The 14,018-nt window shown below is 48.1% G+C and overlaps 5 protein-coding genes across 5 annotated transcripts; 2 read left to right on the plus strand and 3 right to left on the minus strand.

Annotated features, from left to right (window-relative positions):
- Positions 1-335: 335 nt before the first annotated feature.
- N7500_002774 (transcription factor domain-containing protein) lies at positions 336-4,402 on the minus strand (the record flags this gene model as incomplete). The annotated part of the gene is made up of 12 exons (XM_056673920.1): positions 336-844; positions 912-1,283; positions 1,340-1,424; positions 1,486-1,561; positions 1,613-1,737; positions 1,786-2,294; positions 2,353-2,481; positions 2,537-2,577; positions 2,627-2,823; positions 3,321-3,823; positions 3,874-4,346; positions 4,383-4,402. 12 exons carry the CDS (start codon positions 4,400-4,402, stop codon positions 336-338), a joined length of 3,039 nt encoding a protein of 1,012 aa, XP_056534445.1.
- Positions 4,403-5,732: 1,330 nt separating this feature from the next.
- On the minus strand, positions 5,733-6,016 carry N7500_002775 (uncharacterized protein; the record flags this gene model as incomplete). The annotated part of the gene is made up of 2 exons (XM_056673921.1): positions 5,733-5,859; positions 5,943-6,016. The coding sequence occupies 2 exons, from the start codon at positions 6,014-6,016 to the stop codon at positions 5,733-5,735; spliced, it is 201 nt and encodes a 66-aa protein (XP_056534446.1).
- An 89-nt stretch (positions 6,017-6,105) lies between these two features.
- N7500_002776 (Chitin synthase) lies at positions 6,106-9,215 on the plus strand (the record flags this gene model as incomplete). Its single annotated transcript, XM_056673922.1, has 6 exons — positions 6,106-6,730; positions 6,783-7,144; positions 7,242-8,088; positions 8,147-8,330; positions 8,386-9,028; positions 9,078-9,215. The coding sequence occupies 6 exons, from the start codon at positions 6,106-6,108 to the stop codon at positions 9,213-9,215; spliced, it is 2,799 nt and encodes a 932-aa protein (XP_056534447.1).
- A 959-nt stretch (positions 9,216-10,174) lies between these two features.
- On the plus strand, positions 10,175-11,380 carry N7500_002777 (Short-chain dehydrogenase/reductase SDR; the record flags this gene model as incomplete). The annotated part of the gene is made up of 3 exons (XM_056673923.1): positions 10,175-10,238; positions 10,292-10,611; positions 10,712-11,380. 3 exons carry the CDS (start codon positions 10,175-10,177, stop codon positions 11,378-11,380), a joined length of 1,053 nt encoding a protein of 350 aa, XP_056534448.1.
- A 446-nt stretch (positions 11,381-11,826) lies between these two features.
- Positions 11,827-13,623, minus strand: N7500_002778 (MFS transporter; the record flags this gene model as incomplete). The annotated part of the gene is made up of 1 exon (XM_056673924.1): positions 11,827-13,623. One exon carries the CDS (start codon positions 13,621-13,623, stop codon positions 11,827-11,829), a length of 1,797 nt encoding a protein of 598 aa, XP_056534449.1.
- Positions 13,624-14,018: the final 395 nt, after the last annotated feature.

Genomic DNA, 14,018 nt, shown 5'->3' on the forward strand with positions numbered 1-14,018 from the left:
TGATCACCTCCATCTTACCCATTAGATGCATGTCACGTGTCGGGCCGATGGCTCCTATTTCGGCTTTGTCGGGCCGGCACCTCCACAGTTTGATAAGCCGCGGGGTTTGGATAGAGAATGGAGGGGAAGATAGGGGCTCATGTCTGAGCTAATAAGAAGAGGAATTATAATAGCATTTTGCGGAGAAATCCATGCAAGTCATAGATGTAGGCCTCAGGCACCAATTTATGCCCATCCTGCAGATATAGTATAAGCTATATCCAATACTAGTATGTACTAAGTACTAAGCACACAATACAGCCATTGAAATTATTTTGAACTATTTACATTTGTTCCTATCGCTTTAAAGTATTCTCAATCCAGTCGGTGTCCATGTCAATGTCAATTTGATCCAAAGCCCCTTCCCAGAGTGCTGGATCATCGTTTAGATCAAACTGGAAGGCAATATCCCGGAAAGAGGGGAGATCTGGCTGCTGTGGCCAGTTATAAGTAAGCACTTGCGAAGCTGCCAGCTCTGCGCCCGAGACTGGAACAGTTTCTGATACATTTGCGCCGTTTTCAGTCATCGGCGTCACGGGGCCCTTTTGACCTGCAGCAAGAGGATTTTCCATATCAGGATCCTTTTCTTCGGGGCGTCTAGGCCCAATAGCTGCTCTTAATTCCAATAGCAATGTGTGCCGTGAGTCCAGATATGTGTTTCCGCGATCTGCCATACCGCGAAGAAGATTCAGTGCCGTCTCCATGGCCCGGGCGTTGGTTTCATTGGGTGGAAACGCGGCATTCACCATGACCAGCAGAAGTGCAGCGGAGAAGATATATTCGCCATCGAGGTATCCATATGTAGCTAGAAAATTCGTTTAATCAGATGATTTCATGACAGAAGAAATGGGGGTTGTAGAGCGATCGCCTACCAACGAGATTATGTTTTGCAGCTGCATCCATGATGACAGTGGTTGCGCGCGCTGCTGTAATGCAGCTGTCAATGACGGCCACAGTATTGGAGGCCAGCCCTTCTTTCCAATCTTCTGTTGCTGATCCAAGGACTTCTGCGTCGAGTCGCCGTTGAATAACATAAAAGACCAACGGGCGTGCAGTCATGTTCACACATGAGTAGAAGTGCAGATTGATCGAAACAGACTCTCGATTGATATGGGTATCGAGTGTAGTGAAATCAATACGGAGCCTGTCTGGTACCTGCCGCAGCCATCTAGAAAGGTCATTTGTGATACTCTGTACAGAAGCAACGAGGTTGGATCCAGATCCAGGTTTCTTTCTGTAGATTTCTGATGCAGTCATCTAGGTCAGCTTGTCATGCGAGGGAAATAGGGAGGGGTTTTACCTTCTCCAATCCGTCCCAATATACGAGACAGTTGTGTATAATGGGTAAGAACGGTCGATGGCCATGGATCGAAGTTCGGTCCACCCTAAACGGAAGAAAGAAAATCAGCTGATACCTTTGTGGGTATCCTATGGAGGGCAACATACCACAGTTGTGGGCCAAGTTATCCCAATATCTCCATCGTGGATTGTAATAGGATTGCCAGACTTGACCGAAAGTAGCCTGTTCATGAGTGTGAGTCTTGTTTTCGAAGAACTGGGGGTGTCAAATTACCGGTCCAAGCTATAAACAGACCACCAAGCCCGACGTCGACGGTTACGATCTCCTTCACTTATTGAGGGGTCAGACACCTCTTGATGTAAGCCTAATGAGATAGCCATGCGCAGAGCAAGTCCGATCTGATGTCGTTAGCGGTGCAGCGGGTGGTCAGCGGAAGTAATACATACATAGAGAAAAGCAGCGTCCCGTCTGTTCAGATTCTGCATATAGTATGCCACATAGCATAACACCTCAACAAAGAGAATCGAGCCTTCTTCGTGAATATCTGGCAAGAATCGTAATGCATGTTTGAAATATTTGAAACCTGGAGGACCTTCCTCGCCAATCCACTGATTCACACTATACATCAAGCCAAAAGATATGACTAGGAGTGTTTGGCAGTATACTAGACAAGATTCACGTTGTGAAAAGTCAAGTGGTTGGTGGTAGACTAGATCGAGCCGTTCTTCAAACTCCATGGGTTGAATAAGAGAGAAAATGGTACCGATGTAAGCGTATTGCACCCAGAATAGTCGTTTCGCAAACTCAAAAGGTGGTAACTGAGGCAATGAGCCGCCAATTGATCTTTTCAGTGATGAAGGGTCATCGTAAAGTGGGCGTACATCCCATGCAAGATTTGTGGAGCCGGGATTCAGCCGTTTCGCGAGATGTGTGGTGGATGAGGCACCCACGAAATCTGAAGAAAGATTAGCAAAAATATGATAAAACAAAACATTTCGCCGCTGAACACGTACGATGTTCTCCCAGACGATTCAAGAACAAGTTGTCTGTCCCTTTGTACCACCAGTCGTCGCGTTCTGGTGGCCCCTCAGAGTAGCGATTGGATATCGATGGCTCACTTAATGGCGTTGGATTACTACCTTCTATTCTATATGGTTAAATTGCGTCCAAATGACTACCTAGGTACGAAAAACCCACCTCGCGACGCAGGAGCTTGCGCTTGTAGTTGACGATAATAGCTGCAAAAGAGTCAGCATTGACTCTTCAACGACCCCGGACCTACTTTACCTCTCGGTTATGGAGACTCGCTTTTCAGCCTCCGAATATACACAATTCTTGCCCGCATCCACGCATGCTGCACAAGGGTGGGGTGGATTGCCGGCGCAGCGAGTTTTTCTAGAACGACAGCGGTTACAAGCTACCATCGACCTTCTTGAGCGGTCTTCTGTCTGGCGCGAGATACCTGCATTTCCAAGGACCATATTCTTTGAGGCTCGATCTCAGATCTATTATGATCTGTTTCGACCTGCACACAGATAGGAGTGAAGCGTTGTAGAATGACACACTCAGACCGGGACGGAAAGCCCCGGTTTCTCCGCTTTTTCCCTTCTTATCTTTTCGGCCCGACTTCCCCCAGGGCCATGTGGTACGATGAAGACATACCTAGGTACCTAGGTATTGATATTACTCTTGTGTCATGTCTGTTATAAAGGTGTCTTGGTAAAAGAAGGTGCATTCTGATATCTCCATGACTTTCAAGCTTATTTAAGGAGGGGGGCGCGCTTACTGCCAACACCACCCCACTTGCATTCTGCGCTATCTCCAGAGAGTTAGACTGGCAGAATATGATCAGCGACAAAGGGCAGAGGCGAAGTTATGATCAAAATATAGCCACGCCATTTGGGGGACTTGCAACCCCACCAGGAACCTGAAACAACGTGGTTAGTTGGGAACCGGAGGAGAGTACGAGGTCAACACACACCTTCAATGGCACGCTACTAAAGAAAAAGGTCCAACGATCTCTCTTGCGACACTCCTGGCTGAGCTGCTCGAGATCAAATAATTCTCCAATTGGGATGCCCCAGCCTGCCAGCAACCATTCATGGAGAAAGAACTCCTGACTCTGACATGGAAAAGCTTCAAAGCTCGGCATATCTCCCACCACGGCGGCTAGTTCAAGATCCCAAATCCAGCGCAGCATGGCCTCGGATGATTCTACCCCAATCACTGGAGGTGCTGCATAGTCGGCCAGTTGCTGGCATTCCGCCTGCGACAGCTGTTCGTACGCTCGAGTCCAACCCGTACGAATAAACAAGATATCTCCCGGTCGGAATGTGGTATTCTGACTAGCAGCTACCTCCTGGAGTACAGAAGCCGGAATTGACTGGGTTTTAAAGCAACTAACTTCTTTCCCGTTCGCCTCTGCCCAGCCCGCATAGTCCAAGAGAACGCCCCGTCCAACAATCCCGCCATTTTCGACCCATACTGAAGAATGTTCAGTGAAATTCTGATATTTCAAAGGCGGAAGGAGTTACCGTGGATGCCATTTCGAGTAGAATTCTGAATGTCGTCCTGGGTACACCCATTAAAGAAAGTTCCTTGCTTTGATCCATAATGTCTGAAGCCATCCCACTGGCTGCTACTCTGTGTGTTAAAGACCAAGATATCATCGTTGACTACCCGCGGGGCCTTGTTCTTGATGGTATGCTCAAAGGCAGATCGTCCAAAGCATGGGGTTGCCATGCTATTGAGAGCCCAATCTGTCGAAACACGCACACCCTCAACAATCTCGCGGGCAGCTGCAGTGGTGTTCTCCGGCGTCAATAGATTGAGCATCCCCATCTGATCTCGATCCCCAAACATCCCCCAAGCATTCCCTGGAGGTCCATCTTTGCGCAAAGGTAGAGCATCGAATGCAGGTCTCTGGGACGACATTGTTACGCGAAGATTGCAGAGAGATAGTTCGATTTTGATCGAATGCAAGATATCCGGGTGAGAATTTAAAGCCCTGTAAAAGTTCAAACTAGATCACTAGATCATTTACCCCGCATGTTGTTCCGGCATTGGGATATCAACCTCGGGCAAGGCCTAACAACCCGGTGCTAGATTACCGGTAAGGAGTACATAGATGGTCGAATTTCCATATGGTTGAAATTCGCAGGGATCTAGCAAACCAATGTTAGTCAACACTAGGCTTGTCGGTCAAGTTCTTAGTGTGCAATGTATAGCAGTTTCCATCTTCTTGAACCGGCGCTCGCAGTGAAGTCCGAGTATCGGGCGAGGGCCGAGAGGTAGCTTGGAGGAGAACCTCAGTAGAAACAATGCTGCTTACACAACAAAAAAACAAAGAATTTTAGCCTAAAAAAAGAGGTTACATCATGTACAAGAAGTGAAAGACATATATGGGCTTCAACTAGTGTACGGAGCAAGATATATATTGCTGATGAGAAACAGACAGAATTCAACATTAGACTTTGCAAGCGTGTCTACTTAAATGAGTAAAACTAGGGTTCAAAAATCTAAAAATAAACGATATTCAAGGCAGCTATATTTATGGAGTATAGTTTGTGTGTTGTACTTTTTAGATGTAGAGCATAAAGAAATGGACTACAGTTGTGTACACGTATACCATGCCTGGCACGTGACCTATGGACAACACATGACACGCATTACCTCGGACGGCATGTCCCTCTGTTGCTGTGGTAGCGCTATTCTTTTTTTTCTATTTTATTCCCCACATACCCAATTTATAACGATGGCTGGATAGGTGGAACCGCGTGGACCAGTCGCAGATTCAGAATTCAGCCCCCTGGAAGTTACGGCCGATCGTTTCCTGACGCCTTGTCGTCATCTCCAGCAGTCGCCACCCCCAGCCGCCATGCTGTGATTGCTTGGCGAAGAAGCCTCTGCAGGGCCTGTCCTTGTGAGCATGGAGCATATTCTCCGTACAGAGATCCAAGATCTGTCCCTCAGGGGGTGTTTCGGATGGTAAAAGGGGATACGGGTATTAATTGGGGGAGCCTGTGATGGGTCATAGAAGACGTCTGTTGACCAATGTCATGGCGCATTGCGTCGTTGACCCGCAGCTTTTTACATGTTCGACGAGTTATGTTCGTTGCAGCAAAGCGCTGATCACACAGAGAGTCAAATTCGTACCCGCACAGCCGTATATTGTACCTTGGATATCGAGAGAATTATGATTAAGGGGAATATCATTCGGTGGTTGGGTCCATGGTGGTCGCAGCCCCCAATGATTATCCGATGCATACGCAGGGGAAATACGGTTGGCAATGCCCAATACATATGTATGCCCTGTCTCGGACGGGGGGGCTCCTTGGTGGGTCCTAAAAAGGGTGGATGACGAACGGCAATTACTGATGGGCTGGGGTTCCACCTAAGTCGCCCTTTCACAGCCCGCATCATTGGCACCTCCAATCAAATTCTGCACCAAAAATATCTCCTGGATAGTCGATAACACTGGGGACATTCTCCTACACATCTCTCTTTGAACCACACTCGCTCTGTTTTACTTAGGTCTCATATTGTTTCTCACATAGGTTCGATCTCTGGTCAGATCGGCTGGGACACCTTGTTTCCAACATACCTCAAGAGATCATTGCTGCGCTGTTGCGCTGTTGCCATTGAGGCGCCGGATCGTACCTGGATTATAACCTCCATATTTTTTTTTTCGATTCTTGAGATACCACCCCGCCGGCTAGATCTCTTTTACTTTCCACCAAATCTGGAGAACACGAGAACCACGCATAATGTCTTTCCCTCAGAGAGGCACATCGCCTCATTCACCTCATTCCGGCAACTCATCTCATTCACCTCAGGCAAGCGAGACTAGCCTGTATGGCCCACGCGAAGTGAGTGATAAGCTATCCGAAACGAAAAACGGAATAGAGCCATCAAGGCAGCAGTGGATGCTAACGCAGTTGGTTCAACAGCAATCGTACGGTTACGAGGATAAGCCCGATAACATCGACAGCCAGCAGTCTCTGCTCTACCGCAATCAGCCTAGCCCATTCAATGCACCCTTCGATGACCCATATGCCTCGAGCGATTCCCTCCGTCGTTACACACTACATGATCCCGGCGTCACTGCTTTCCCCGATGGTCCATACCAAGAGTCCGCGGGAGGTCTCAATCGTCGCTCGGGTATTCCGTCGGGTATTCAGTCACCTATGTCCGAGACTCCGTCAGAAGCCTGGCAAAATCGACAGGCGCCTGGGTCAGGGCTGCGGCGTTATGCTACGCGAAAGATTAAACTGGTCCAGGGCTCTGTCCTCAGTGTAGACTACCCAGTCCCGAGTGCCATTCAGAACGCGATTCAGAAGGAGTACCGGGAATCGGAGGAGGGTTTCCCAGAAGAATTCACTCACCTGCGTTGTGAGTTTTCATGTGAAATATTGGTGATGCGACTGGAGCTAATCCTATACAGACACCGCGGCCACCTGTGACCCCGATGAGTTCACTCTACGTAATGGATACAATCTGCGACCGGCTATGTACAACCGACACACCGAGCTTCTGATTGCCATCACCTATTACAATGAAGATAAAGTTTTGACTGCGCGAACACTTCACGGTGTCATGCAGAATATTCGAGATATCGTCAATTTGAAGAAGTCTGAATTCTGGAACAAAGGTGGCCCGGCCTGGCAGAAGATCGTGTGCTCCTTAGTTTTTGACGGTATTGATCCTTGCGACAAAAATACCCTCGACTTGCTGGCCACAGTTGGTATTTACCAAGATGGCATCATGAAGCGTTCTGTCGATGGCCGGGAAACCGTCGCACACATTGTGAGTTCCCAAAATCCTCTCCATTTGCCTCGGCGGAATACATATCGCTCTATCCCGGTGTCTTTGAAGTCGAGGAAAATTCACTAACTAAACTTAGTTCGAATACACCACTCAACTCTCTGTCACCTCAAACCAACAATTGATCCGGCCACAAGGAAACGAGTCGTCAAACCTTCCCCCTGTTCAAATGATTTTCTGCCTCAAGCAGAAGAACAGTAAGAAGATCAACTCTCACCGCTGGCTTTTCAACGGCTTCAGTCGAATCCTCAACCCCGAAGTTGTGATTCTTATTGATGCTGGAACTAAGCCGGGTAAAAAATCACTCCTTGCGTTATGGGAGTCGTTCTATAACGATAAGAACTTGGGTGGATCTTGCGGTGAGATTCACGCAATGTTAGGAAAAGGGTGGAAGAACTTGATGAATCCCCTCGTCGCCGCACAGAACTTCGAGTACAAGATCTCTAATATTCTCGATAAACCGCTAGAGAGTGCCTTCGGGTACGTCAGCGTGTTACCCGGTGCCTTTTCCGCGTACCGCTACCGCGCTATCATGGGTCGCCCCTTGGAGCAGTACTTCCACGGTGATCATACACTCTCAAAACAGTTAGGCAAGAAGGGTATCGAGGGTATGAACATTTTCAAAAAGAATATGTTCCTTGCCGAGGACCGTATCTTGTGTTTCGAGCTTGTCGCAAAAGCTGGATTCAAATGGCATCTCACCTACGTCAAAGCGTCAAAGGGAGAGACCGATGTACCAGAGGGCGCAGCCGAGTTTATCAGTCAGCGACGTCGTTGGTTGAACGGTTCATTCGCTGCCAGTTTGTATGCAATGATGCATTTCGGACGAATCTATAAGAGTGGCCACAATATCCTACGGCTGTTCTTCCTACATATCCAGATGACCTACAACTTTATGGGTCTTGTGATGACCTGGTTCTCTCTCGGTATGTCTTGAATCTGATGCTCTACGATAAATCTTTTGACTAACTTACAACACCCTAGCCTCATTCTGGCTGACTACTACTGTCATCATGGATCTTGTTGGGACTCCTAGTAGCGCCAACAAGGATCATGGATGGCCTTTTGGTAACGACGCCACACCAATCGTGAACAACTTCCTGAAATATGGATACATATTCTTCTTGATGCTGCAATTTATCCTGGCGCTAGGAAATCGACCGAAGGGGTAAGTCAAAATTTGAAGGAATCAACTTGCAGTGTCAATCTGACTTTCAAAACAGTTCCCGTCTTGCATACACGCTTTCGTTCGTCTACTTCAGTATCCTTCAAACTTACATCATCGTTCTATCGTTCTACCTTGTCAAGAACGCGTTCACTGGAGGCACACTTGATTTCTCTATGGACGAAGGTGTTGGCCACTTTATCAAGTCTTTCTTCAGTTCTGCTGGGGCGGGTATCGTCTTGATCGCTTTGGTTTCGACTTATGGCATTTACTTCCTCGCAAGTTTCTTGTACATGGATCCTTGGCATATGTTCACGTCCTCCTGGGCATACTTTGCTGGCATGACCTGTTCGATCAATATCCTGATGGTCTACGCTTTCTGCAATTGGCATGACGTTTCCTGGGGCACGAAGGGATCAGACAAGGGTGATTCACTTCCCGTTGCTGAGACGAAGAAGGATGACGCCAAGTCGAATTTCATCGAAGAAGTCGATAAGCCGCAGGCCGATATCGATAGTCAATTTGAATCGACAGTCAAACGAGCACTGGAGCCGTATGTGGAGCCTGAAGACAACGATGAACCAAGCATGGACGACGGCTACAAAGCTTTCCGAACCAACCTGGTGTTGATTTGGATTTTCAGTAATCTGATCCTTGCCTTGTGTATCACCAGTGAAGGAGTTACCCGTCTTTGTCTCACAGTATGTATCTCCTCTCACTCAATGATGTGACACACACTAACCTGTACAGAACACTTCTACCGTCCGTACCTCTAAGTACTTCGCCGCGATCCTGTGGACGACCGCCGGTCTGTCGATTTTCCGCTTTATTGGATCCCTTTGGTTCCTGGGCAAGTCTGGTATCTTATGCTGTGTCTCCCGACGCTAGACCTATCTATGCATAGCCAGTTGTACATATCTCTCTTTTGGCTTGCATTGGTATTTTCGGTCCTTGGATTGAATGTTCTGATATTCATGCTCTCTGTATTCCCCATGTTTGCAATGGCATCTATGATTTTCTTTTTTCTGGCTTGTATATTGGATAGGAGTGAAATTGTGTTGCATGTACGATAGGCCTAATTCATCAGAACTTGCGTTGTGGAGTGTACTTTTGTTTCCCCCGCTGACTTGCCGTTCCCGCATATGCACCCCAGTTCCTACGATGTACATCATACATCATTTATAGTCGATCCGATTGTCGAGCAAGTGGAGCAGATATCTTCATTATCGCGCATCACTTGTCAACAGTGTCCAGGCTGGGTGACTGGGGAGCGACAAATAGCTGACGGATCACAGAATTCCGAAAGACCTGGTATAAGCCGGGGCCAATGCTAACTTGCTAGTCTAGTTTCCTCCCGCGTCTGTGTGCTTTGGCTGCTTTGGCTTCGCATTTTCAATCTGCACACCAGCGTCATTGGCTCCCCTCCCCGCATCAGACCATAGTGATTTCTTATATTACTGGTCTTTCCCGTCAGCCCGGTTGCCTACGCAATCGCTCATTTGCTTACGGGAAAAAAAGCCCATGGAGCCAGCCTGGGCAATGCATCCTTGGCCCTCGGCTGAGTTACCTGTTATCTCCGGGGCCTTCATGAATTTGCAATGCCATAGCTGAGGGAAAAGGTGTTATCCAAACGGATTGGTTCGTTCCCTTCGTTCCCCTCCCTGTTGGTCTGATTAGGACTTTGTACAGAAATTGTGTACTTGGACCCCGATGGCTTAACAGGTAACTCACAAATATAAAAGCCTGCTTATGGTCCGCAGTCAACAATTCTTTTGGCTTATCTGTCCTACTTACTTTTACCCCACGATCATCTCTATTGATCCACCATCTCTCCACCGATCTCCCCAATGTCGCAATATATCCCCAGCATTCCCACCAAGTGCCTGGCCAAAAAGGTCGTTCTCATCACAGGTATGTTGAACGCTTCTGGTCTCTTCGCTCTGATCTTATCTCACCATATACAGGTGGTGCCAATGGCATTGGTTCGAGCCTGGTGAAACAATGCTTGGAGAGTGGCGCCAATGTATGCATTGGTGATCTTGATAACATCTCCGGCGAGCGTCTACTCAAGCAATGCTGTGAAAAATTCCGCCCGGAGGAAGAAGACATGCCCCCGCGCGCGATTTTCCAGACCACCGATGTCACTGACTACCCATCGGTATTGGCGTTGTTTGATCTGGCCTTCAAGACCTATAAGCGCATTGATCATGTCGTTTCCGCCGCTGGTATTGTGGAAATAGGGAATTGGTTCGATACTTCACTCACTCTAGAGACAGTCCGCCAGGTAAGCTGTTCCAATTGGATAACAACCCTGATCTTTCTTGGTTGGACCTTTTTTTTTTTTTTTTTTTTGGAAAACATCTAACGGCAAATCCCATCTCAAGACCCCCACCCACAAAGTAATGGATGTCAATCTCCTCGGTTCCATGTATGTCACCCGAATCGCCTCCGTTTACTTGCGCCATAACCGCGGCTCCAACTGCGACCGGTCGATTCTCCTATTCTCCTGCGTCTCCGGCTTCAAAGACAGCCCATCTCTCTTCATATACCAAGCCTCCAAGCACGGCGTCACTGGTCTCATGCGTTCCCTACGAAACTACATCTCCTCTCCATACAAGCACTATCTTCGCATCAACACCGTCTGCCCTTGGGTGACCCAGACCGATAGCATCAAAAAGGTTGAGACGCAGTGGAAGCAGGCCAATCTTCCCATCAATACCCCTGAGCAGGTTGCCACTGTAGCCACCAGCGTTTTGTCAGATCAGACTCTCAACGGAACATCTATGTTCATTGAAGGTGGTCGTGCTTGGGAAATTGAGCAGAACATCGAGCGACTGGAGACCGAATGGCTGGGCGAAGAACCGTCCAAGACGCTTGCTTTGGGCCAAGGGCTGCTTGATGATGGTTCTATCTGGACTGCGCCGGAGCGACCCAGAAAGAGGAGCACTATCTCAGTTGGAGTGCCACCCGGAGTACCTCTTGATAAAATCAACGCACTCACTAACGGCGTGACCAATGGGGTTACTAATGGATTGACCAATGGTGTGCACTAAAAGGGGGTTGGGTTGTTGTTTGATGAAATGTGTGATACATGAACACAAGCAATACAGGGTACTAAGGATGGATTATCAATGATGATTAATGATGACTATTTATTGTTCATTTTCTCCACGTATAGTTCGAATAAAATCGTGATTCTATCTCAGAAGTTTCAAGTGCGTTGTATAGAACATAGTTTTCTCTACCGCTGAAGAACTGAAAAAATGATTGAATGACACAAGATCACGACATCTTGAAGTGCAATTATGATTAATATTCAACGCGATCTATGGTATATGTAACTTGACAAAAAAGAGCAAAAGACGAAGTAATGCAACATTAAAGCTGGAAAGCGTGAAGTCCAAAAGACTGCACCTTTCCCTCTGGTACGCCTAGACGTCCATCGAAACGCCCAGACCCCCCTTCTATGATCGATGTCCTCTATGATCGATGTCTTGCATTATTGGAAAGATTCCCGTGTGTGCACACGGTCGATATTGTATGGGTTGGCCTCGTAAGTGGGCACGCGCTGGATGGGGTGGGTAGCATTGGTGGAAGTGCGCGAAAGAGTGTGATGAATGGAGTTGACATCCGCGGAGGTCTCCTTGATGTGAGGGAGGGGTGCGACCTCATCGTCCGATGTGGAAGGGCGCTTCTCAGGCTCCGTTTCAGCAGGCTGCTCATTGGCCTTTTGGAGGCCACGAAGAAGGTTTTGAACAAAGGCCTCGGACTGTGCAGCGTACTTGCAGTGGTTTCGGATGGACAATCCATATTTATAAAGCAGGAATGGGAAAGGCACGCATGCAAGAGCCAGGAAAGCTGGAATACAGGATGCCCAATGAATTCCCAGATCTTGGTACATGTAGGTGGTGAACAGTGGGAATGCGAATCCGAACAACGACCGCAGCAGAGTGTTAGCTGCCAAGACAGATGCGGCGAAGATGGTGTACGCATCGATCAGGTAGTTGAAGACACTAAGGAAAACGAGCAACATTCCGAAGCCGAAGGGAACTCCGGCAGCGACGCTTGCGAGCCAGTGGACGGATGGATCGTTGGTCCATGCGAACCAGAAGAGTCCGATAGGGAGGGCAATCGAGGCCACCATACAGGGTGGAAGGCGGGCTTCTGGGGGCGCATATCCGCCATTCTTTGCGAGGAGCTTCGCGTAGCGCTTGTTTTCAGGAATTGAATATGCCACGGCACCGAGCATACCAATCATGACACCGATAAAAGCTAAGCCGCCGATACCTTGACTCCATCCACGATGGATCTGGTATACAATTGGGAAGGCGCCGAAAAGCATGTAAAGGGTTCCGTAGATGATAGCAAGGTAGATAGAGAGTAGTAAGACGATAGGTTCTTTGAAAAGAAGAATCATAGGTCGCGAGAGAGAGATTTTCATAGCCGCTTTCAAAGTAAGACGACCCTGATCGATATCCAACTTGCTGCAGTAGACCTTGCCTGTAAGTTTGGAGAGAGTGTTTGCGCGCTGGCGAAGTAGAACGGGGGCATAGGTCTCCGGTTTCAATGCAGCTCCTAGAATCCACATAACAGCACAGAGGATACCCAAGAGACCCATTACCCACTTCCAGCCACCGCTAGACTCACCCAGGAAGCCACCAGCGATAGGCCCAATGACAGGTCCTAGGAATGGAGCCAAGGCAAAGGCCGACAAGGCCAGTCCACGTTCGCGAGCCATGAACATATCGGCAATAACACCGCCCGAGTTGGTAAGGGGAGATGAACCGAAAGCGCCAGACAAGAATCGGAAGATTAGCATGGTCTCGATATTTTTTGCGCCCGCACAAGCGGCACAGAAGGTAGTCAGGCCGCAGTAGGTTGTGACGAAGACGAGCTGGCGACCAAACATTTCACTCATTGGGGCCCAGATCAAAGGACCCAAGGCAAAGCCCAGGACATACAGGGATACTCCCAATGTGCCAATCTCGGTGGTTACGCCGAATTCTTGTCTAATTTCAACGAGACCACCGGTGTACGCTGACGAGACCAGAGCAACGACCAAGGTCTCCATGGCGGCGACCACGGTGATGAACCATTTCATGGATGGTTTTAACTGGAGAGGGTTTCGAAAGTCCTTGGGCATCCATTGCACGACATAAGGATCTTCTTCAGTCCCTGATCCATCGTAAGGATGGTCCGCAACTTCTTGGGTGATAGCACCGGGGTTGAGAATGAGTCGCCAGAATGGGATGGAGGTTGGCAACTGCAGGGAGTTGGCCGTCTCGGAGCCCTCCATATCGATCTGCGTACGATCTGCGTTGGAATGCGATTCAAGTAAGATATGTAAAAAAATAATTTCTAGGAGATCTTAGACCTTTATTCTATTCTATTAGGAGTAATATTTAAGTGATTTATCAACGAAGGAAAAACCAACTTCGGAGAGACTGCTTCTTTTAGTTATAGTGGGGGCCATAGAATAATAAGCTGCATTTTTTCGACTCCATAAGAAAAGAAAAGATTCGAGCAAGATAGAGAAAAAGAGCAGAAATAAAGTAGAAGAGTCTTTTCATTGGCTTCGATGTCGTCGAGTGCCCAGACAGGCTCCACTTAGTCCCGGCCCGATCAGTAATCGACTTTCGGCTGGGCCGATGTTTCTGAAGAGAAGAGATTTTTTTTGGATTAAGCCGAGGT

The sequence above is a fragment of the Penicillium coprophilum genome (assembly GCF_028826855.1).
Source record: "Penicillium coprophilum strain IBT 35676 chromosome Unknown utg000002l_segment0_segment1, whole genome shotgun sequence".
Taxonomy (NCBI): domain Eukaryota; kingdom Fungi; phylum Ascomycota; class Eurotiomycetes; order Eurotiales; family Aspergillaceae; genus Penicillium; species Penicillium coprophilum.